This window comes from Cydia pomonella, chromosome 22 (genome assembly GCF_033807575.1).
Source record: "Cydia pomonella isolate Wapato2018A chromosome 22, ilCydPomo1, whole genome shotgun sequence".
In the NCBI taxonomy this organism is placed as follows: domain Eukaryota; kingdom Metazoa; phylum Arthropoda; class Insecta; order Lepidoptera; family Tortricidae; genus Cydia; species Cydia pomonella.
In genome coordinates this window covers 6,260,845-6,285,132 of record NC_084724.1, presented here as the reverse complement: position 1 = coordinate 6,285,132, position 24,288 = coordinate 6,260,845, and the positions used below count along the sequence as shown (strand labels likewise).

General features: G+C 38.9%; 1 protein-coding gene across 1 annotated transcript; it reads right to left on the bottom strand.

Annotated features, from left to right (window-relative positions):
• Positions 1–23,990, bottom strand: LOC133529988 (N-acetyltransferase ESCO2). The gene is made up of 11 exons (XM_061867777.1): positions 22,942–23,990; positions 20,535–21,623; positions 19,331–19,540; positions 18,332–18,487; positions 17,934–18,071; positions 13,133–13,225; positions 12,650–12,762; positions 11,333–11,401; positions 9,825–9,989; positions 7,377–7,498; positions 1–6,689 (listed from the first exon to the last, which is right to left on the bottom strand). Exons 1-11 carry the CDS (start codon positions 23,189–23,191, stop codon positions 6,485–6,487), a joined length of 2,610 nt encoding a protein of 869 aa, XP_061723761.1. The 5' UTR covers positions 23,192–23,990; the 3' UTR covers positions 1–6,484.
• Between the last annotated feature and the right edge of the window lie 298 nt (positions 23,991–24,288).

Below are 24,288 nucleotides of genomic sequence, written 5' to 3'. Positions count from 1 at the left end.
TTCTAAAACATCGTTTTATTAAAACTGAAAACACAATATTGTGTGAATTAAAATAATTCTAAAATGAAATGCAATACTTGGAATTATTGTGAAATAATTAGTGTAAGAGTACGAAATCAAAAGAACTAACAAATATTTACAAACATATGGCATCTTATGTTAAGTCTTTGGACTTGCCTAGTAGCCTTATTAAGTGAAGCCGCGACCAGGGTGCCCAGCAGCAGATTCTCGATTTCAAATAATTTTCAAACGCAAAGTATCGTAAGGCGTAAGTTTTGTATTTATTTCGAAATATGCAGAAAATGAAGGATTGAGTACGAATTCATCATTTAGTCTAATTTGCATAATTAACAAAATAAAATGTTCTAGTTTTTTTTTATTAAATGTTGAAAACGGTAATCTGCTGCTAGCATCCTGTAGTACACGCAAAATCTTAAAATGTCTTACACATAGAACAATTGGCCGGCAAGCAATTAATTCTAAGGCACTAGAATCACCAAATCAGCACTGACCATTTACAATTTTAAGTGTAAGTAATTAAAATTATTGGAATTTAAAATGAGTAGAAAAATAATACTCAAATACGCTCGAAAACATCTTCAATGGTATTAAATTAAGTCCGTAAATAAAACAACGAAGGGAAATAAAAATGAAGATTACTGTGACCTGTCAGAGGCCTGCAGGCTCTACAGACCCTCTACAGGTTCTACAAACCTTGCGACAAGTGGCATGCGATTTCAGATAATTGCTCGATAAGTAGAAGCACCCAATTCAATCAATCGATCAAATGCCCCAATTTATTGAAAATCGCATGCGATTTTCGGTAACCTTTGGAGAATTCATGATAACTACATCTGGATGCGGTTAAGCAAAAATGTGTCAACCCACATTCATTTTGTCAATTATTTTTTTTGGGTTGACAACTTACGCATAATAAATGTGAGTTTCCACATTTTTGCTTTTAACAGCATCCAGATATAGTTTTCATGACTTCTTCGACGTTATGCCAAGACCACTTGTCTTCACGGGTTAGTTTCAATTTAGATATTGCTCTTGACACGCTTGACTTCGTTATTCTATATTATTTGATTATCAAATTATAAAGCATGCCTTCTTCAGTGTATGTAGTAGGTATACTAGGGTGGTCCTTATTTCGTCGAAGTTATATTGGAACATTGCTAATTTGTTAAATCCTTTTTATTCGTGTTTATAGGAACGGAAAGGACGCACCTCTCAATCAATACATAGAACCCCTAAAATATTAATAAAATAAATTTAGAAAATCAGCGTCGTTATTTTATGTGCATTGCTGAGTGTAGTAAACACTCTCGACTCATCGCCCCACAACGAAAAATCGAAAAAAAAAAAAACATTTTGTATGGGGGGTCCAAATATTCAAAGTGCGGTACAGAGCCTTAAAATGTATCTGAAAATGAAATATATGGTTTTTCTAGTGGTAGATTTACATTAAGCGGGTGCCCCGTAGAAAAATATACCTTCGACGAAATAAGGACCACCCTTAGATATATCATGCAGTTTACAGTTAAAATAAATAACAATACAAGTATAAAATATAACATAACACCGCGCTATCTATACACAAAGCAAAACCGTCGAAAAATTAAAATCGTATACATATCGTTTACAACTCGTCTGAAACACTGGGTTTAAATCTATTGTGAATACAGTTATGTATATCTAATTGTTTTTAAATTATAAGCGTCGTCGAGTTACATATTTAATCTTATTGGAATGAATGAAATTCTTAGGATTTAGTAATATTCATTGTTAACCCTTTGAACGCCTGTCGTGTGCGGCGCGTTGTTGTGAACCTTGTTGCAACGCACTTAGTTGATATTGGGCTGCAGTTGGAGTTTTTGGCGGTCAAATGGTAAAAAAAAGTATACAGAAGATAGTAATTATTGCTATATCGTTGCAGGCATGTTCATGCAAACTGTGTCTAAATGGGCCAAAGACCAACAGAGTTGGGAATTAGGTCATTAGACAGGTATTTTTATGTACAGTATTTTGTTATATGGGCACCAAGCGGAAATCCATTGCAGAACTGAGATATTTGTATTTTAGTCAAAATGTCATGATCCTTATTAAGTAGGCAATAGAGTCCACCGCTAGGCCTTGCAGCGCTCGCAGCGGTGCGCGAATATCTACCCTGCAGCAGATATTACTTACTTGCCCCCTTATTCATAAACGTCTACTAAAGTTGACAAGCCGCTAATAATCGTTTGTCCCTTTCCGACGTATTGGTATGATGAAAAGGGCCAAACGATTATTAGCGGCTTGTCAACTTTAGTAGACGTTTATGAATAAGGGGGTTGGACTCTATTACTTAGGTAATAAGGATGATGACATTTTGACTAAAATACAAGGTGCCCGTGAGCATTGCGAGACATTTTAACTAAGAATTCCTCGTAATATTTAGAAACTAAAATGTCATATAATTTTTTCTGGATTAGGCCTAGTTTCAGAGATAATTAAATGTTTTTCGAAATCATTCTTTCGCCGTAAGTCGGTACAAAACACATTTTTTACTGCGGCATGCCCATTTTGAGGTCTAGTCAGGACGTACCTATTGATTGACATCGAAAAATTAAAAAAATGTATTCGAGAGGCCACCCCCAAATAAAAAAAAACTTAATAGTTAATTTTAGGTTGTGTTTATCAATAAAAATTACGTTTTATGTACAGGAGTGTTCAAATAAAGGAAAAAAAAAAACAAAACAATTTTTTTTGTCGAATTTCAAAAGTCATAACATTTTTTGCTTCTGTTGCCATCAGGAATGCACCATTAAAATCTCTCGCAATGCTCAAGGGCAACTTGTAGAAATATCTCAGTTCTGCAATGGAATTCCGCTTGGTGCCCATAGAACGAAATGAAGTACATAGAAATACCTATCTAATGACCTCTCATTTCTGTTGGTTTTTGAACCAGGCTCCATACGAAGTTACCCATGGTCCTTTAGCATAAATACAAGATATATTATGTGAAAAAAATTGACTGTCCAAATGAATCAAAACACCAAAACTTTCTTACATATAAAGAGAGCTTCAATAAAATATTTTTATTAACAAACTATATGCTTAAGTAAGTACCCTACTTGACTCTACCTCCACCTAAATAGCACACTTTACCCTAAGGCGCGCAGTTACATCATATTTATGATGTCGGCATATAAACGTATATCGTATTAAGTTATAAACGTAGATACTTGGGATCCGAAGGGTCCATTACCTAGGCGTATGCGTACTTGTGTCATGTTGGAGCCGTGCACGCACACGCCACGCCAGCGATGTGACGTCTCTCATAAAGATCTGTATATTACCATGCGCACGTTCACACGCACAGTGTGCCTTAATTTTATACAATTGGTCAATTGACTATGTTACGATGGCGGTCATACTCCGTCACTCATCATCCGTTTTGAATGATTCACGGTTAGTTTTACTAGACTTAAACAAATATTAAATCAAAACGGGAGCTCAAAAACAATATAAAGGTAATGACGGTTCATATCCCGGTCGATTTAAGTCTAGTCACATCATCAATGGCCGTCGAGACTATTTAGACTGTACAAGCAGTATCAGGTAGGGCGACGTTTTACATGGCCGTGTAAGCCAATATGGGCGCAGCAAACATGACAAGCCTGGGTGTAATGTGCAATGAGCGGAATTCTTCATAGCAAAAATCAAACTGTCAGAGGGATTGACCTAACTGTTTTATCGACTTATCGATAAATATTTGTCACTTAACGAAACAAAGTTAAAGTAATGAAATCAGGCTTTTGGATATACATACAAACAAATTAACGGTATCCCTAATTAGCTGACCGCCACTGTATTTTGGTATAATAGTAAATAATAAAACAGAAAATACTTTTATGATGTAAATGAACGTAACATTTAGAGCAATATATTGTGGAAGAATCTTGTTTGAAACTGAAATAAGAATCTTTCTGTATCCATTTTTTTATTGTTTTCTTTTAGGATTAACCATTTTAGTAACACGGCACGGAAATCACTCATGAAACTCAAGTGACATAAATGACATATGTGACGCTGACATAATTTACTTAAATACGGAGATGCAAGTTGCTTATCAAAGAGGTCAAATGTTACAGAATAATCTTTTAAGTTGATTATGGATACCTAATGCGATATTATTCCGTAACATCGATAAGTCGATAAAACAGTTAGGTCAATCCCTCTGACAGTTTGATTTTTGCTATGAAGAATTCCGCTCATTGGTAATGTGCTTACTCACTAAACTTAACCTAAGTATCAACTCGAAAATCACTAAAATTCTTATCAAACTACTTACGTAGCTTAACGATACGTAATAAAATAACCTACACAAAATATTAGTATCAAAATTGAATATACTAACAAAATTGGCACACTTTTTAACACAACGTCTTTTCGATTCGGTTAAAGGAATCTAAACTAAAAACCATGAACGAAACTGCATCGTTCGGCCAATGAAGTACATTTTGTATCTTTACAAATATATCATTGGTAGAGTTTTAAAGAGGAAAGTGGAGGCCCTCACGAAATCATTCATTTTTCTCTCTGGATATTAACATTATTGAAAATATGTTGACACAATTTGTTGTATACCAACCACAGTTATGCCCCTAAGTTAGATTTTTTTCTTATTTTTAATTATTATCAGTTAGGAGTACTTCAAAATTGTATGAAATCAATTTATTGCACCTAATTTTTACAATAATTAAAAAAGTCAAACGTAGGGGCGTTGATATAGTTCATATACATAAAATTAAGTAAAAATATTTTCAAAAATGACAGTATACAGAGAGGAAAATGGGGACTATTTGTGTATGGAGATGCGGCCGTCCTCTTTCCTCTTAATATCCGAATGGAATAGACGACAATACTAAAATCAAAATATTAAGATACTTAGCCTACCTTAGAAGTAAAGAGGTCATCAACCGTTTTAAAATACAGCTTAATCCATTGTGTTGCACATTTAATGAACCAAACTTTTAAAATGTCTTTAAAAATGAGTATTCGAAGAACTAGAATAAAATAGACTAACAGACCTATCACAAATATGTTTATCACTATAATTTTCTTAATTTCACATTTTCACTATTTAAATTAATATTTATTAGTTTATATTTTGAGTTTCATCATTAAATAGAATAAGTATACAACTTAATTCTGGTAAAAAATTGTTATGTTTAGGTTTGGCTGTGAGAGACTGATTGTATTCAGTTTCATAAGTAAGTTTTTTTTTTACTAAAAGTCTTAATTCATTTCCCTTATACTAGAAAATGGCCGTATAACTATCTCAAAACCGTCTGAGTTAAGCGACAGAGCACTAACTGTTAAATAAAGAACTACAAAGTATATAGTATTTGCGTAAGTCTACAACGACACGACAACTACATAATTAAAAGTAACACAACTCTTTCAATTGAGCCGTACTACAAGCAAACATGGAATAACCTATAATTTCATACTTAAATAAAATCAATAACAATGGTAGCTACCATAGTTAAATACCTAATTAAAAAAGACCTCTTGTCAAACAAGTCTTAATGTTTTTTTTTTCTCAAATCACTTATGGTGGTATGTCACGTTTCACCTTTTGGTTAAAAAAATGTGAGACTCATTGCACATTGGACAAGTGAAATATCACCCTTATGTAGCAAACCAGTTGTCTTAGATCTAAAGTCACTTGTAAAATGTTATTGCTTTGTTCGTATTAATGCTTGGGAAAATAGGTAACTGCAGATACGAGTATGTAACGTCTTAAAATGTTCACAATAAAAAAAAGGGGTGATATGCATCATGTTGCTCTTTAGCGTAGTTATGGAAGGCCGTGGCTGAGCGTTTCTGTTTTTGACGCTTTTTTAAGTGACTTTTTTGCCATTTTTGTGTTATTTCTAGTCAGGACCGTGAGCTCTTTTAGCTTTTGAGTCCTCCATACATTTTTCCAACTTTCCTTTTTGTTACCACCGTACAAAGTAGTAACACAATTGAAAAAAAACCCCTAGGATTTTTGTTATTCCATTGGGGTTGAAAGAGCTCGTTGAAAAATTTACCAAAAAATATAAAATTAATGAGTGGCTTTTTTTAAAAGAAACGCTCAGCCAAGAGATTTAAGTGCAAGTTATACAAAAAAAGCAGTACAAAACAAATTAATAAGTGTTAACTTATTTACGATTAATCAAAAAATCAACTAATGATATTCGAGTTTAGTCGCCTCCAATGACAAATATACTGCACAGGCACCATCAGATATATCGGAGCGGCCGAGGTGCTTAAAAATATCTCAACACGCGCTCCAACGCTTTGACAACAGAGATGTGTTCAGATATTTTCAGAGCTGCGGCCGCTCCGAGAAATTTCACGGCAACTGTACAGCAGCGCTATTCACCATAAATTCCAAAAACTACCAAAGCTCAATTTGCTTTCCGTTTGCATACTGCATAGCACTAAACATTCAATCGAGGTATACATAAAAGCGGTCAGTACCGCAATAGTTGGTAGCGAGAGCTTTACCAGCGGCAGTGGGCGCGCTGAAGGCCAGGTCCCGCCTGTGCAGCGCGGCGCCCAGCAGGAAGGAGGCGCGCGCGCAGTCCAGCAGGCGCGCCGCCACGCCGCGCCGCCGCCACGCGCTGTGCGTCCAGATGCGGGACACGCCGCACCTGGAATACCAACGATGCATCCTTACCAACTGGAACAGGCCCTGGACGTTGCCACGGCCAGCGATCTGCTTCTATCTATACTGGATATCTATATCTATGTACATGGGTAATAATAACACTAGACCCTGACAATGACGACCGGTCCGGCCTAGTGGGTAGTGATCCTGCATATGAAGCCGATGGTCCCGGGTTCAAATCCTGGTAAGGGCATTTATTAGTGTGATGAGCACGGATATTTGTTCCCGAGTCATGGGTGTTTTCTATGTATTTAAGTATTTATAAATATTTATATGTTATATATATCGTTGTCTAAGTACCCTCAACACGAACCTTATTGAGCTTACTGTGGGACTTAGTCAATTTGTGTAACGATGTCCTATAATATTTATTTATGTATTTAATGTGTTCCTGCCGGTAAATAAGGTTCCCGAAGTTCTACGAGAGTACGAAGTGTTAGGGTCAGCAACGCGCATACTCTCGAGTTGCAGGCGCACATAGGCTACGGAGACTGCTTCCCATCGAGCGGGCGGTATGATTGTTTGCCACCGACGTAGTAAAAAAAAAACATACTTAAATAAATCACTTGACAAGGTAGTCCTCTACAGTACAGCAATCAAGGTCCTTGGGCTGGACAGCGATCTATTACTATCTATACTAATATGTGTATTATATACATGGATAACTCACTTGACAGGGTAATCCTCAACGGTGCAGCAGTCAGGGTCCCCGGGTATGAGCTTGAAGGCCCTCGTCTTGGGCTGGACGATGGCACAGCCTACGATCTGCTTCTTGTCGATGTATAGGTATGCCTGTGAATAATTAACATTAAGCGAGTTGTAGTGACTCTCGATTTACATCTGTCATTTATCTCATATGATTGTTAAGAAGTTACAACTAGCTACGATCTGGTCGAAGGCTTAGCTGATTAGTATATATATATATATATATATAAGCTGTGTCCGTAGCCTATGGACGCCTGCCTCTCCGGAGGAATTACATGCGCGATACCGACACTAACACTCCGCAATTTACAAAAAATGCAGAATTTGGCGGGAAGGTGAAGTAACATATGCATAATATTACTCACTCACTGTGCAAAAATATATATATATATTTTTTTTTTATGTAATAGGCTGCAAACGAGCAGACGAGCCGCCTGATGGGAAGCAGTCATCGCCGCCCATGGACATAAGCAACATCGGAGGAGCCACTTATGCGTTGCCAACCTTTGAGAACCCTAAAAACCTGCTTCTTGAAGAACCCCATGTCATAGCGCAAGGGAAACACCTCAGAAGGTAGCTCATTCCACAACTTGCACGTTCTGGGAAAAAACGAGCGAGATGCCCGCTTGTTCTTGGTTTGCCACGTGTCGAGAAAGTGAGGATGAACTTTGTTTCTTTGGCGGGAGGTGCGGTGATAAAAACGTGACGGTGGCACCAATTCAAAAAGTTCTTCAGAACATTCCCCATTGTACAGACGGTAGAACAGGCATAGAGAGCCAACGTCTCTCCGAAGACTGAGAGGTTCCAAACCGACTGTGAGATCGGGGTCACCAACAATACGAACTGCCCGACGTTGGATGGAGTCAAGTGGAAGAAGTTGGTATTTCGGTGCTCCAGACCAGAGGTGAGAACAGTACTCCATATGTGGTCGAACCTGCGCTTTGTATAACGAAAGCCGGTGACCTGGTGTGAAGTACTGTTTCGCTCTATTGAGCACCCCGAGCTTCTTAGAGGCCAGTTTGGCTTTGAGTTCCAAATGGCCCCGAAATTGGACTTCGTTCGTAATGTCGACACCGAGTATCCCGATACTCTCAGAAATGGTAAGGGGAATGTTCTGGAACTTAGGCGCTAAGACAAATGGGGTTTTCTTAGCGGAAAACGCGCAAACTTGTGTCTTACTGGGGTTAAACTGGACGAGATTACGTTTACCCCACTCGGATACCTGCTCAAGAGAGGCCTCGATTTCGGACACAAGTTGCATTCTGCATTCCAACACCTGCTCACGAGAGGCATTTGCACGACCTGTATAGAAGCTATCACCCGTGCTGTCATCCGCATAGCAATGGATATTGCTAGTCAATAGCATATCATTGATATGAAGGATGAACAGTGTAGGTGACAGTACAGATCCTTGGGGTACGCCGGCGTTAATGGGCCGGAGATCTGAGCATTGTCCGTCGATGACAACTGCAATGCTACGCCCAGATAGAAAGCTCGCGACCCATGTGCATAGCCCTTCAGGAAGCCCGTACGAGGGAAGCTTGGAAAGAAGCGCCTTGTGCCAAACCCTATCGAAAGCCTTTGCGATATCTAGGCTAACCGCCAGAGCTTCTCCCTTGCTCTCAATGGCGGTGGCCCAACGATGAGTGAGATATACCAGAAGATCACCAGCGCCACGACCATGGCGGAAGCCGTATTGCCGGTCACTTATGAGCTGGTGGTCCTCAAGGTACGCTAGGAGCTGGTTGTTAACCACGCGCTCCATCACCTTGGAGAGAAGGGAGGTAATCGCAATCGGCCGGTAGTTGGAAGGGTTTGTGCGGTCACCCTTTTTAGGGATTGGATGGACCCAAGCAGTCTTCCAGGATGACGGGCATTTACCTGAGCAGTATGAAAGCGAAAAAAGGCGCGTTAAAACCGGAGCTAGCTCTGGAGCGCACGTTTTTAGCACAATAGCGGGTATACCGTCGGGCCCACTGGACTTATTGACATCGAGAGCAAAAAGTGCACGCCTTACTACGCTTTGAGTGAAGCGGACCTTAGGCATGGAGTGCTCACAACGTGGGATGGTGGGTGGTGTGCTGCCCACGTCGTCTAGTGTCGAATTTGACGCAAAAAGAGAACATAAAAGATCTGCTTTCTCTTTTGCAGAATGAGCCAGTGAGTCGTCAGGTTTGTGCAGAGAAGGTAGCGAGACCTTACAGAAGTTCCCCTGGACAGCTTTGGCGAGAGACCAGAAATTACGAGTCCCAGCTGGTTGACTTACCAGCCTCTCGCCAATTCTGTAAGTGTGTTGGAACTTTGCTGCAGCAATACGCTTCTTGCAGTCGTCAGTTCATATATGTCGTAACACAAAAAACACACGCATATTTGCATAAAAATTAAGACATTCGTACGATGTAAGTACACTCACCGTGTAAGTATGTATCTCGTCCGGCAAGTCCGCGTGGTACCCGAGCTGGGCGTGCACCACCCTAGTGAGCAGGGTCGCCACTCGCTTCCAGTTGAGTTCGCCGCCGCGCACTCGGATGCAGCGTGCACTCTCCCATCTGCCGACTACACATTCTTCTTTCCAACCCTGAAAAATTAATGGAAGAATACAATATGTTATTTCAGAAAGTGTTTTAATTCGACACGAGTTGCGAATTACCTATTCGCACATGTATCGTACAATGTTTTACAGTATATATGGCCTTTTAAATTTTCGACAAAGTTACGGGATGTGCTAATATCGCACTGGTGCAGTAAAGTAGCGCCATTTGTACTGTAAATTATACTTAATTATTTAAAAATTCTTGCATGTAAATTGAACTTTCCGTATTGCAAGGAAGATACGTTGAGAGAGGTACGCGCCAGCCCTGGGGTCCCCTGTGGTGGGGCCCGCCGCGCCGACAGGGCCCCCATCAATATTTTCATGTCGGCGGACCAGGGACCCAATGTTAAGGTGGGCAACGCGCATGTAACTCCTCTGGAGTTGCAGGCGTACATAGACTACGGAAACTGCTTGCCATGAGGCGGGTCGTATGCTATATTGCCACCGACGTAGTATAAAGAAATAAAACTCATAATCGTTGAGCAACGTCGAGAATTTGCGGCGCTCGAGTACTTGGGCCTGGTCAGCCGCAGCACAGGCCCGAATGCGGGTTATTTTATTTTAATATGTTATTTTAGTCTACAGACGTGGGGAACCTATGAAGACGGCAACCATTGAAAAAATGCAAGCACTAAAATAAATGGAATTGGGACATGTTACCAGGCAGAATGATGGCAGGTGGACCAAAATGGAATTCGAATGCATTAACGGAATGGAACGGAATACGACATTCGGAAGATTGTGGGGCACTGCAGGTCCCCCCCTCCCCCTACCCCTCCCTAGAGCTCAAATTTTACATACAATGTATGCCCCTCTTCTGTGTCTCCCCCCCCCCCAGTTCACAGTCCCTTGGCGATAACACTGATGTGATGTTCATGATGAGAAACATTACGATGATAAAATAGACAAAAACATATGAGTGCCGGCGGAAGTGAAAACATGAATATTAACGTTGTGCATTTTTAATATTTTGGAATGGTTAGGGAATAATTTTGCACGAATTGCTTTAATTATCAGTATAAAAGTACTATCATTTATGTGGCAAAATATAATATTCATTTATTGCGCTATCGTACACAAACATGACAATTTATTATTACATTAAACATTTAACACTTCAGAACTATTACAATTATTCAACATTAAAAAGTTTATCTCGGAAAAATCAACTTCCATCCATAATTTCAACGACGTGTCCGTCTTACGAATTTTCAATCTGTCGAATCTGTCGGTCACGTGACCTGTCGTGAGTTTAACATTTTTTCCCATCACAAAAAGTGCACAGCGCCGCTAAAGAAGTTTTCACTTAAAAAAAAAACATAACTTACATTGAACTTGAGCACATCAGTCGCATTATGGTGGACCAAATGGTCATGCTCGTCCTCAGGGTCCCCGATCTGGAAAGAAGCAAAGCATTAGTTAGGTATTTTTCCCTAGTGCTGTACTAACAACTACACCAGTGGTGGGCAAAGTACAGCCCGCGGGTCGGAGTCGGAAAGGAATTTATCCGGCCCCCTGCCGGTCCTGTAATAGTACATTCAGTACATTGTGCAACGAGGGGGGTAAGTGAAATTTTGGATACAAGGGTGGTGAATTAAAGACACGAGTTTGCAATATTCTTACCCCCGGAGCTACAAAAAAATGTTTTTTATCACACTTGGGAAGAAAAAACTAAATTTTAAGCGAAATAATTCTAGAATACGGTGACATATCAAACATTCGTCCGCCATTTTGTAATTTCTTGGCAGGTGAGTTATCGAAGGCACAGACCTATTCGGCATTCAGCCACGATTGAAAATTATATAAAAATATTTTAAACGGCTATTAAATTAATAAACTAAATAATTTTAAACATAAACAAAGTCAGTATTTTAAAAGTGAAACTCATTTATGCTACTTGGTTTGTACGAATAAGTGACATAATAAAAAAAAAAAAGCTATTACGCTATATGTATGTATATACTTTATTGTACATAGAAATAAAAACACGAAAAACACAGTTACAGAGTAAATTAAATACAACAAAGGCGAACTTATCCCTGTATGGGATCTCTTCCAGTTAACCTTTGAGGAAATGAGTAAAACAGAAGTAACGGTGAATGAATGACAAACACAAACAAAAGTGTACAATCACTGAAATTAATGAAATGCACGTTTTGAATACACATTGATACAAATATACATAGATAGAAAAATAACCATAAAATAATGCATACATATATATATAAATAAAAATAAATAAATATTCAATATATAATATAAATAAATATGAATTCGAACCAGAAAAGTAAAGGAAATTAAAAAAGTAGAAGTACTCCAAAGAACTAGGAAGTCGTAACCAAAGTATCGGAAAGCCACAATTTTTTAAGCTTCTCCTTGAGTGATATGAGTCTATAACTACCTAGGGAGTTATAGTTTTTTTTTCACAATCCATAACTGCCGCGGGTACAAAATAGGCCTTTGTCCTTCAGCACGCCTGCATGAAATAACATCTCTTTCGAGCAAATGTGATGAAAAATAATTAGTACCTATATGGCATTGGCCCACGATAATCGCAAATCAAGATACATTTTAGCTGCAATTCTGGCCCTCTTAAATTTATTAAAGTTTCGCCTGGCTACGCGACCAGCTGTACCGACACATACCTGGTAGATAACCCCGCACTCCGTGCACTGGGTAGCGCCGAACTTCTTCTGTCCCGCGTCGATCACGTACTGGTTGCTCCCGTCTTTCAGGAGCGACTTCTTACTGGTTTTACCTGCACACATACATTTAATGATAGAGTTAAATTACGGACATATGAAATTATTGCAGCAATAGTAACTGTGTTAAAATGCGGCGGCGTTTTAAGCCGAATTCATATTTGTATGAAGTGCCGTGTTGTATTTCTTTTGCGATTCAGGAACAAATCATGCAGTCTCTTTCTAATACTGCACTGTACCATTCGCTATTTAGAATTGTCAAAATTCAAATCATTATCTTATCTATCTGTGGTCGTGCATGCAAAGGGACGTCAAGTAATACCAACCCTAATATTGCTCGGAGCAATGGTGAGCCGAATGGAGCCGAGAATGCTCGAACGCTCTAGTGTCTCCCCTCTGGCTACGCTACATATTATTAGTGCATACCTTTAGTGCTAGGCGTGCATGTCCCAGGGTTGGGGTTGCTGAATATGGGGAACAGTTTCGCGGCGTCATCCGTTTTTGCATCTATTTCAGGCACTGAAAAAAAAAAAAAAGTTTTTGGCAAAAATTTCATTTTTGGTACAAGCTTTTATCGCTGACTGTACTTTTTTTTCCACAGGCAACTAATACTCATCGAGACAATTGGGTACTTGACACATGTTGAATATTATAACAAAATTTAGTTAAATGGATAGAAAAAGAGCCATCCATTATAAAAAAGTGGAATTTAAAAAATTATATTGAGCTTATAAAAAAATACAAGGCTCCGAAATCTCAAAAAAAAAACTTTTTTTGTCTTTCAAAAATAGAAAAGAAAATGGTACTATTCGATTCCTTACATTTTATTGAAAAATATACACACTACAACTACAACTATACACATAAACGCAATATTTCAGGGTCAAAATGGCAATTTCCTTGATCTTCCATACATTAGGACAAACTTATATGATGTGACGTCACATCACCTTACCATTTTGTTAGAGGCGTTTCAATCGTCGAGTGCGAGCGTCAGACTTTAACTCTCATTTCTGATCTTTGTGTTGCTTAAATGCCATGAATCCTATATAGACATTTGATCCTCAGGAAAATCAAGATCGTTTGACATTATTTACAAAAAACAGTCAAGTAGCCAATTCTAAAAACCCCAAACACAATTAGGTTGCGTTGTTTTATCACAGGGTTCCTATGGCTACCTCCTGTCTCTATCATCAGATCAGCTTGATGGTACCATAATATTGCATTGTCACCCGACTTACATATGTATGCAAATTTTCAGCTTCATCGGAAACCGGAAAGTGGGTCAAATTTAACTTGCAAGATTTGTCCCATACATACTAACAGCGCAAGTTAATAAATAATAATAAAATAAAAGCTTGTAAAAACCACAAGTCTCATATTTGTATCTCTGACTGTTCTGTTCTATATTATAGGTATTTATAACGGTCAGTCTATCTGTCTAAACTTCTACCGGCTATCTACCAACAAGCCAAGCCAAGCTATTTACCAATAAGTTTGCCAACAAGTGCCAATACACCTTAAATAAATTAATAGTTTAAAAAACACTAGAAAAACACGCTTATGATACGATATTCCAGCATGGAATGCCAGTGCCTATCTTCCGGCTTCATCATAAGACCTTGAAACCTAATCGTGGTCAAAGTTCATTACAAGACTTTTCTAACAAATCCAAACACAGCTATGATACGATGTTCCATCATGAAGTTCCAGATCAAATCTTCCGGGTCCATCATCAGATCAGTTCGACAGAACCATATTATTGTATTGTCATCAGAACTACATACTCGTACAGCTGCCAATTTTCATGACGCTACGATCCTTGGAAGATGGTTAAATTAGTTACCTTAGATTCCATTACATAGTTACATACAGGTCGACGTAATAAAAGCGTGTTAAAAAGAAAGTCACCCGCCGCGTCTGTCTGTCTATATTGCCACGGCTCATGGGAACCTGGGGTCCGCTTGACAACTAATCCCAATATTTGGCGTAGGCACTAGTTTTTACGAAAGTGACTGCCATCTGACCTTCCAACCCAAAGGGTAAAACTAGGCCTTTTTGGGATTAGTCCGGTTTACTCACGATGTATACTTCACCGAAAAGCGACTGGTAAATATCATATCATATTTCGTACATAAGTTCCGAAAAACTTATTGGTACAAGCCGAGGTTTGAACCCGCGACCTCCGGATTGCAAGTAGCACGCTCTTACCGCTAGGCCACCAGCGCTTCTGTCTGTCTGTCTGTATCTTCGAAATCTGTCTGTATCTGTAAACTCAAAAACTACTGAACGGGTTATCATGCGGTTTTCACCAATCAATAGTGATCCTTGAGGAAGGCTAAGATGTATAAGTTGTTGAGGTTTTTATGTAAATTGGTTGAAATGACGATGTTTGCTGATGATGTCGGGAAAAATCACGCTTTTTTATATCATGACGGTGGCAAACAAGCATACGGCTCGCCTGGTGGTAAGCAGTCACCGCAGCCCATTTAGCCGCGTTGCCAACCCTTTAAAAACCTGTACACTCCTTTACCACTCGTGCGAAGCCGGGGCGGGTAATAATAATAAATATTATAGGACATTATTACACAAATTGATTAAGTCCCACAGTACGCTCAATAAAGCTTGTGTTGAGGGTACTTAGACAACGATATATATAATATATAAATATTTAAATACATAGAAAACACCCATGACTCAGGAACAAATATCCATGCATCCATCACACGAATAAATGCCCTTACCAGGATTTGAACCCGGGACCATCAGCTTCGTATGCAGGGTCACTACCCACTAGGCCAAACCGGTCGACAAAAGGGTAGCTAGTATTAAAATAAGTTGGAAAAAAACAAAGTTTAAAAAAAAAACTGATATTCGAATATGATTGACAAACAGTCAGATGTTAAATTTTCAATATTCAACAGAAAACAATAGTATGTCATAATTTGCATATTTTAGAATAAAATTATATTTGATATTTCGAATATTTCAATACAGTAAATGTTAATTAATGTTACAGCCACTTTCAATGCGGCACAAAGGTCAATAGTTTTCACTCATCAGTGGTTTCATTACCTACTTTTAATTTATGACCGAGTGAAAGTGAATTCTCAAAAGTCACACGAGTCACACTATATTTAAGAGCAAATTTTTAGAAAATGTATTTTCACTTCGAACCCTAAACAAAATGAATTACCTAAACCTAAATTAAGTATAGAGGATACCAAACACCAGCGGATGTCATTCCAGATCTAGAGCAGAGCCCAACTGGAGAAGTACCTCCACCTTACAGAAAACCGCAACCAAATGACACTAGACCCTACTCATGGTGTTGTGTTCCTGCTGGTAAGTAAGATTGCCAGAGCTCAACGAGGGTGCGGAGTGTTAGGGTCGGCAACGCGCATGTAATTCCTCTGAAGTTGCAGGTGTCCATATGCTACAGAGACTGCTTACCATCAGGCGGGCCGTATGCTTCTTTACTGCCACCGACGTATTATTAAAAAAAATACCACACCAAATAGTCATCTTCTTCACGTTGTCCCGGCATTTCTGCCACGGCTCATGGGAGCCTGGGGTCCGTTTGAACAACAAATCCGAGAATTGGCGTAGGCGCAGGTGTACCAGACCAAATAGCGGAGAGATAAATAGTTTAACCTACCCTCCGATTCGGCACGCTTCACCATTTCTTCCCTTTCCATCCACTCCCCTATTATATTCCTCACAACACTGTATTTCATATTAGCATATCTAGCAGTTTCTAGAGCTGCCTCCGTCACGTTCCCTTTTTCTTTCAGCAACTGTTTGTAAATATTTATCACTACATCTTGAGCGGTTACACACTTCTTTGGTGGCATTTTAGATTACCAGATAAAAGATTTTGTTTTCTAAAAGTTTGTTAAATTTGACAATAGTTTTTAAGGTTTTCGTTAAGGTACACGTTGTTATGTGATTAGTAATTTTATACTAGATATTTGGATGAAGGTAATTTGAGTTATTATTTGACAGAATACTACCCTCATTGTATTTATTTATGGCAATTCACATGCACATGAAAGGTATTGGAGTTAGACCAAACTATACTCTGTATTAAATTAATTTTTAATTACGAAGCCCGTATATACGTCATACGTAAATAAAAAAATTCTACCCTCAAATGGCTCCTTAAGCCAGTTGAGGGTAGATGAAAACATTACATCATCAAATAATGTAGGTTAAAGTCAGGTCGTTCAGTGACAGATCCAGGCGGTTTCGTATTTGGTTGGTTAACCAATAAATGTTATAACTACCCGAAAATGTACAAATTGTTTGTTTACTTTTATTTAAATACCTAAAGATACAGAGTATAAGTTAGCAGCGACTTTGATAGCACATACTGTGCAAGTGTTATTATAAACGTCAAGCGTCTATGAAATTATGATAATGCTCGTAAAAACACATTTCAACCAAAAAATATCTTAAAATTACAACTTTGGTTCTTGTGTGCTTTTTCATAGAAATGATAAACGATTTAAAAAAAATATCCACCCGCGTTATCGAAATATGAAGTGTGCCAAAAAATCACAAATAATTCGTGGTATAACCATCTGCGAGGCTATTACGGTATTTTTTACGGTTCTTGCATTATACAGATTTTTTGTTTCGCTTCCATGTTTTTTTGAAAAAAAAATATACCTCGACTTTATTCAAGCCAACTCGTTTGAAATTCATATGATAGCATAACAATGATGACCGAAACACATTTCAATGAAAAAGGAATTTTAAATGTTGATTTCAGTTTTTGCCCTTTTTCCATAGAAACAATAAACCGTACAACAACTTCGGTTTCTATGTCAATGAGAGCCGTATTTCAGCCCACAGTGCGGCGGTTCCGGGGCCGGCTCCCTGACTATGGAGGGTTGCGTAATTCATCTCAACTATTTTGTAGTTTTTGGTTTTAAGATATATTTTTTATAATATGTATAAAGAACATATCTAGTTTTGAAGTATTTATCTATAGGCCACTACTGCCACTAGTTGCTAGAATAAAGATTTTCATTTCATAAGCTAATAAACAGCTTGTGAACTTACCAGGAGTAACAGTAGAGGTAGAAGTTACAGCTGGTACAGAGACTAGTGCATCCGTCTGCGTCATCATCAGGATCTGCTCGTCCAGCATTTTGGGCTCGCGCTCGATCTCGTCCAGGTCAGTCAGCTCATCTTGTGGTAAATAAACAGCTGGTAAACTTACCAGGAGTAACAGTAGTTGTAGAAGTTACAGCTGGTACAGAGACGGTTGCATCTGTCTGTGTCATCATGAGGATCTGCTCGTCCAGCATTTTGAGCTCGCGTTCGATCTCGTCCAGGTCGGTCAGCTCTTCTTGAGGTACTGTTAGCAAATTAAGCGGGTTGAGATGGAAGAATAGCTTTTTGTTTAATCTATCGAAGTAACGGTAATTTTTCAATGAAATTCCATTTCGGGAGAAAACGGTTTTCACTAACTAGATCTTAACAAATCACTTTGTTTTGATGACGATCACTTGCAGCATAATATATTCTAGCATTATAGGTTTCACTTTAAAAAAAAAATATTTTTTTAGTAGCCAAATGCTATCTACAGAATCGAACTGTTTAGTAATGTGACTTTACCTGCTGGTACATTATCCTGGACTAATATGAACCCGCCATCCACGGGTAGAAACTGCCCATTCGGCACATCACCATGGTCTGCCTTGTGAAGTTCCATCATCGTCACATCCTGGGCTGTCTCTGCTGTCTCAGTGGGCTTCACTGGCTTGTCAGTACCTGAAAAATAAGTATGAGAATACGATGGCAGGGCGTTCATATAAGTTTTGCCTACATTTTATACAGTTCAGGAGATTTATTTGTTTCTGACATGTAAGTAATTTTTATTGTAATTCAATATCACTCCCTAACCAAATTCTACAATTGCTCTGTCCTGAGGCAGGGCCGGCTGGAAGATTGAGTTTAGTTTCCCCTATGACAGCACTGGTTAAGCATGGTAGCTCAGGTCAATATATTTCCTTATCTAACCCAATAATAACAGCTCCATCCTGCGGCAGGGCCTGCCCCAACACAGGTATAGTGGTGACAGGCTGGAAGATCGGATTCGTCTCCTCTATGACAATGCTGTTGAAGCATGGTAGCTCAGGTCAAACCATAATATATTTCCTTACCTAACTCAATAATAACTGCTCCATCCTGCTGCAGGGCCTGCCCCGATACAGGTATAGCGGTGACCAGCTGGAAGATCGGATTCGTCTCCTCTATGACAATGCTGTTGAAGCATGGTAGCTCAGGTCAAAACATAATATATTTCCTTACCTAATAATATACCTCAATAATAACTGCTCCATCCTGCGGCAGGGCCTGCCCCGATACAGGTATAGCGGTGACCGGCTGGAAGATCGGATTCGTCTCCTCTATGACAATGCTGTTGAAGCATGGTAGCTCAGGTCAAATATAATATATTTCCTTACCTAACTCAATAATAACTGCTCCATCCTGCGGCAGGGCCTGCCCCGATACAGGTATAGCGGTGACTGGCTGGAAGATCGGATTTGTCTCCTCTATGACAGTGCTGTTGAAGCATGATAGCTCAGGTCAAAACATAATATATTTCCTTACCTAACTCAATAATAAGTGCTCCATCCTGCGGCAGGGCCTGCCCCGATACAGGTATAGCGGTGACTGGCTGGAAGATCGGATTTGTCTCCTCTATGACAGTGCTGTTGAAGCATGGTAGCTCAGGTCTTGGCTCCGGTTCATCCTCTTCCTCCCATTGGCTGAGGAGCGCTTCTATGGTTAACTTTTCTTTGCCAAACGGGTCTGCTTTATCTGTAAACATTTAACATAAATTAAATACTATATGGAGTCAAATGTGCCTGTTTGCTGTGGTCCAGCAAACCTAAAATGGCTGCAGTAGTTTCAGGCAGTATCCCGACCAGAGGCGAAAAATCGACTAGCTTGTATTCTCTCACACAAGAAACGCATATATGTAGGGATGTCACGATTATCGCATTCATGTATACGAATATTCGCATAATTTTAAACATTCGCATTCGCATCAAATAGGCGGGTCCACACAGAGCGAGCATACGCGCGAGGCAATTTCCTCACGCACAAACCGGCCGGTGTAGACGTGCCTCGGCCAAGGCGTCGCGCTCAGGCGAGGAAAACGCGCGCCTAATGAAGAGAATGTTTTGCGAATGCGAATGTGTGCAGGTCGAGTCGCGTATGGACAGTGTGCGCAAACTGTTTTCAAGTAATGCATTTTCCCCAGTAGACCGCATTTCTCAACACTTTATAACATCCCGTTCTAAGGTTACATATGTTTTATGTACTAAAAGATTTATTTCTAATCATGGAATGATAATAACAACTACATATTCCCTAACATTCGAATTCGCATTCAGACGTTCGGATTCTCATTCGCGAATGTGAAGAATGCGACGTTCGTAACATCCCTGGGCTATAACGGCGAAAATCGAAGTTCGTCAATTGCGGGTATTTTCTCTGTCACTAATTACGTCTTACATTAGTGGGATCCCCACAATATGCGAATTTCGGTTTTCGCGGTAGGCCCCCAGATATGATGTAAATCCTCTGACTGTTTACACTGTCTGCAAGTATGTCTTCTAAGATTCGCTCGCGAAAAAAGCGCCAGTCAGACACCTGCTTTATACTTAATATCATTTAATTAAACAGATGATGACAATTGCATAAAATGCGTTTATTGACCTGAGTTACGCCATTCATTGAAGTTTTAGCTTAGATAAATTACTAATAAAAACAATCATAATTTTGCAATCAAAATAAAAATTGTGCTTACCTTTGTCCAATTCTTGTGAGGAATTCTGACTCGCCATAGAAACGTTATTCATGCTCAGATTATTGACCGAAACATTTGCAACCGTGCTGTTATTAAGAACAGCTGAATCAGACTTGTTCATATACTGGTTGCCTTTAGCGAACATCTTGTTTTTCAGCACTTTAGGCTTTTTGATTCTATGTCTGACTCCCATGTTTATCTGTCCTGATTTTTTCTTGCGTCTGTGTGAGTGGCTTGTGAAGAGACGACGGTTGTATGTTGTGGAGGTTTGGATAGCGCTAGAAATTTTGTTTGTAATGCTGCTATTTAACTCCGGGCTAGAATTGCCATAGAAAGACTTGGCTGATAGTATCTCTTTCAATTTATCACTGTTGAAAAGAGATAGACGTGCTTTAGGAGCCGAATTGGCATCAACTTTAGGGTATTTAGACACAGGACCGTACTCAGTAAGACTATTATTACGCAATCTTTTGTGGCTTTTCTCACTTTCGCAGGATTCTGGGCTTTCTGCAATTTCAACTACAGCGCGTCGGTTGTGACTTAGCTTTGGAGGTGACATGGTAGCTTCAGTAGTATGAGGCGTTTTTAACATTTGTGTTGGTGACAGATTAGTAGCCAAATCCATCTTAGTCAAGCTCACAACTGGGTTCTTATTAGGTGGCGTAAGATTCTTCTTCTGTTCCAATAATACACCTTTGAAACTTTGTAGTTTCGGTGTCATCTTATTTCTGTTGGATCTTCTTAAAGTTTTTGTTGGTGTGTTCTCTTTGGTGTCTGTACCGGAGTCTGTATCAAAGTTAAGATCCTTTAAAGAGCTGCTGCAGCTCTCTGTGTCAGCTATTAAGGATGCAAGGCTCTTCCGGGCCTTGCTTGAGGTAGAAGACGTTGTATGGACACTGTTGCATGAATGAGTGGAGGATGGTGTCCCGGGGTGGTTCTGCATGTGTGGGGTTACCGGAGTGGAGTGAGAGCCGGTACATTTTTCTGGACAGGAGTACCGGGTGTGGTACTTGTTCAGAGTGAAGGGTGATTTGATGAAGCTTTTCAGATCATGGTTTTCTTTGAGCAGTTTTGAGCTTCGAGTGCCATCTGTTGAGAAAATTAATGAATGAGTTAATAATTTTATTGACAAGCGTTCCAAATGATTTATGCCAACTTTACTATTAATAAATAAATATTACAGGGCATTATTACACAATTTGACTAAGCACAGTAAGCTCAAGAAGGCCTGTGTTGTGGGTACTCAGACAACAATATATAGGTTGTTGCGGATGCGGCTACCTTTACATTTGAAGAAATTGAGGTAAGGGAGATTCTTGGTTTATCCCTTATGTCTAATATTTCCTCTTAAATGTGAACAAGAGATAGAGCATGAATAGAACAGCCACTCTGACCAATTTTAGGCTCGAAAACATACTTAAGTTTTCATGGCAAATAAGATTGTTACAGTATTTGGTGTAAATAGTATTGTATTGACTAGCTAGTTGGCCACAATTTAGTATTTGTGTATGTTGTATAACAATACTAGAAAGATTTAATGGCCATGGCAGTTCTTATTATGAAAACTTGTTATTTGGTTAGGGGTCTAGCCCTTTGCATACATAATGCTTTTGCTCAAATTATTATTACATCAAGTGATATGTCTGATAAACAACAACCAGTCTTGCCTAGTGGGTAGTGACCCTGCCTATGAAACCAATGGTCCTGGGTTCAAATCCTGGTATTTGAGTGATGAGCATGGATATTTTTTCCTGAGTCATGGATGTTTTCTATGACTTTAAGTACTTTAATATTATACTAATCATTGTCTAAGTACCTACAACAAGCCTTATTGAGCTTACTATGGGACTTAGTCAATTTGTGTAATAATATCCTAAAATATTTAAAAAAAACATTGAGTGGAGGTGAAGAGTTTTCTTGTGTTTATGACAAAGAAATGAACATGTTCTAACCTTATGTTAACTTTGGTTTATTATAAAGCTTTTATAAGAAACTTGTAGCATTTGGCAAACTAGTCTAAGCACTTCTAAGTAATAAGATAATCACATATTGTCTAGCTTATGGTTTGAAGTTGCAATTAGAGATATGATAAAACATACTGAAGGACAAATTAACCTAACTTTTACATAATTTTAAACATGTTGCATAAATGTATGATTGGATACAGCAGATTTTCAATCTGAATACGAACATACAAAGTGAGCGTACAAGTGTTTTTTAAATAACAGAAGTATTAGCAAGTACAAAATATGTTCTTTAAAACAGACGGTAACAACAAACATCTGGGCTCAATTAAAAATGAGGTTAACCAACCAGACAGTCATTGACTTCTAAACAATCATAGCTGGACACAGATTAGTCATTAAAACAATAAAAACTGTCCATGCAAAGTTGTTTTGATACTTACGCCAATGGCGTTCTGGCGTCTTAGGCACGCTGTGGTCGACTTCGTCTCCGGAGCTCGAGTCCAGCGTGCCCATGATGCCCAGGTCGCAATCATCGCTGTCGCTCTCGCTGTTCACCACCGGCAGCCTTCGATGCTTCGTCAGAGACTCCCTCGACGCCTCCAATTCACTTTGAAACAGCCCCTTCTTTCTTTCACTCATTTTTGGAGTGTGAGGAAGTCGTGTTGAGCGGCGTGGAGTTACCGCAGACATCGTAGATGTTGTTATAATTGTTCTTAATAAACACTAACTCGATGTAATCCGCGTCGAGTTACATGACCAACCGACTACGTATCTTGTTCAATCTAATAATCTGAATCAAAATACACACGAACAGCAAACAATTATATGTTAAAATATCCGTAAGCGTATCAAGGCGTTGGTAAGTAATAACACGATGTTAAATAATGAAAAACAACACAAAATACATCTAAAAACCATGTAAAGGGGACGCAATAAAACGTTGGCAGAGCGAGTCAAGCAACCATTGTTGTTTGGCGCGTAAACATCTGTCACCATTAACGGTATTGCCATGCGTTATGTTTATAGCGGGAATTGTGGTGCCTTTTTCTTACCCTTTTTACCCAGTTTTTACTATTACTATAAAATTTATATAATGAAATATGACTGATTATATAATGACATTATGGTACAACTACTTTATTTCTCTAAGTTAAATATTTTTATTTCATATTATTTAAATATGAGCATGGCAAGGCAAACCGACTTCGCGCGCTTATTTAAAAAAATATGTTAACGCCTCTTCAAATTCGTGCATGAATCGCAGCGCGAAGCACTTACTAAGTCGGGAGAGGTATAGTATACTATTATTTTTTTAATACCACGTTTGTGGCAAATACACAATTTTTGTACGGATATGCGTATTTTTTTTAGAGAAATGCAAAAATCGCTAGGTAATGTGTGCCTAATGCCTATTATGATTTGAAGAGTTCTCTTGATCCTTAATCGATCCAATCATCAGAACTGGTCCCTCGTATCAACCAAAATAAAGATGGAAGTACTTAATCAATCTTTCAAGACCAATGTTATTATTCAAGACTTGATTAGATTCACATTTAAATCATGATATAAATTCACGGCACCATAACCTTGGAGGAGTTGTTAAATCCTCCAAGACCATAACGCACTACAAGCTACAAGTTAACCATGCGATATCATTTATTGTTTTTTTAAACCAACAGCATGAAATTGTAAGTTCTCGTTTAACAAGCTATCTAATGTCAATTTCGGCGATGCATGACCCAACCGGCCCTTCCTCGTTACAGCTGGCCGCCTGCGCTTTTTACTCG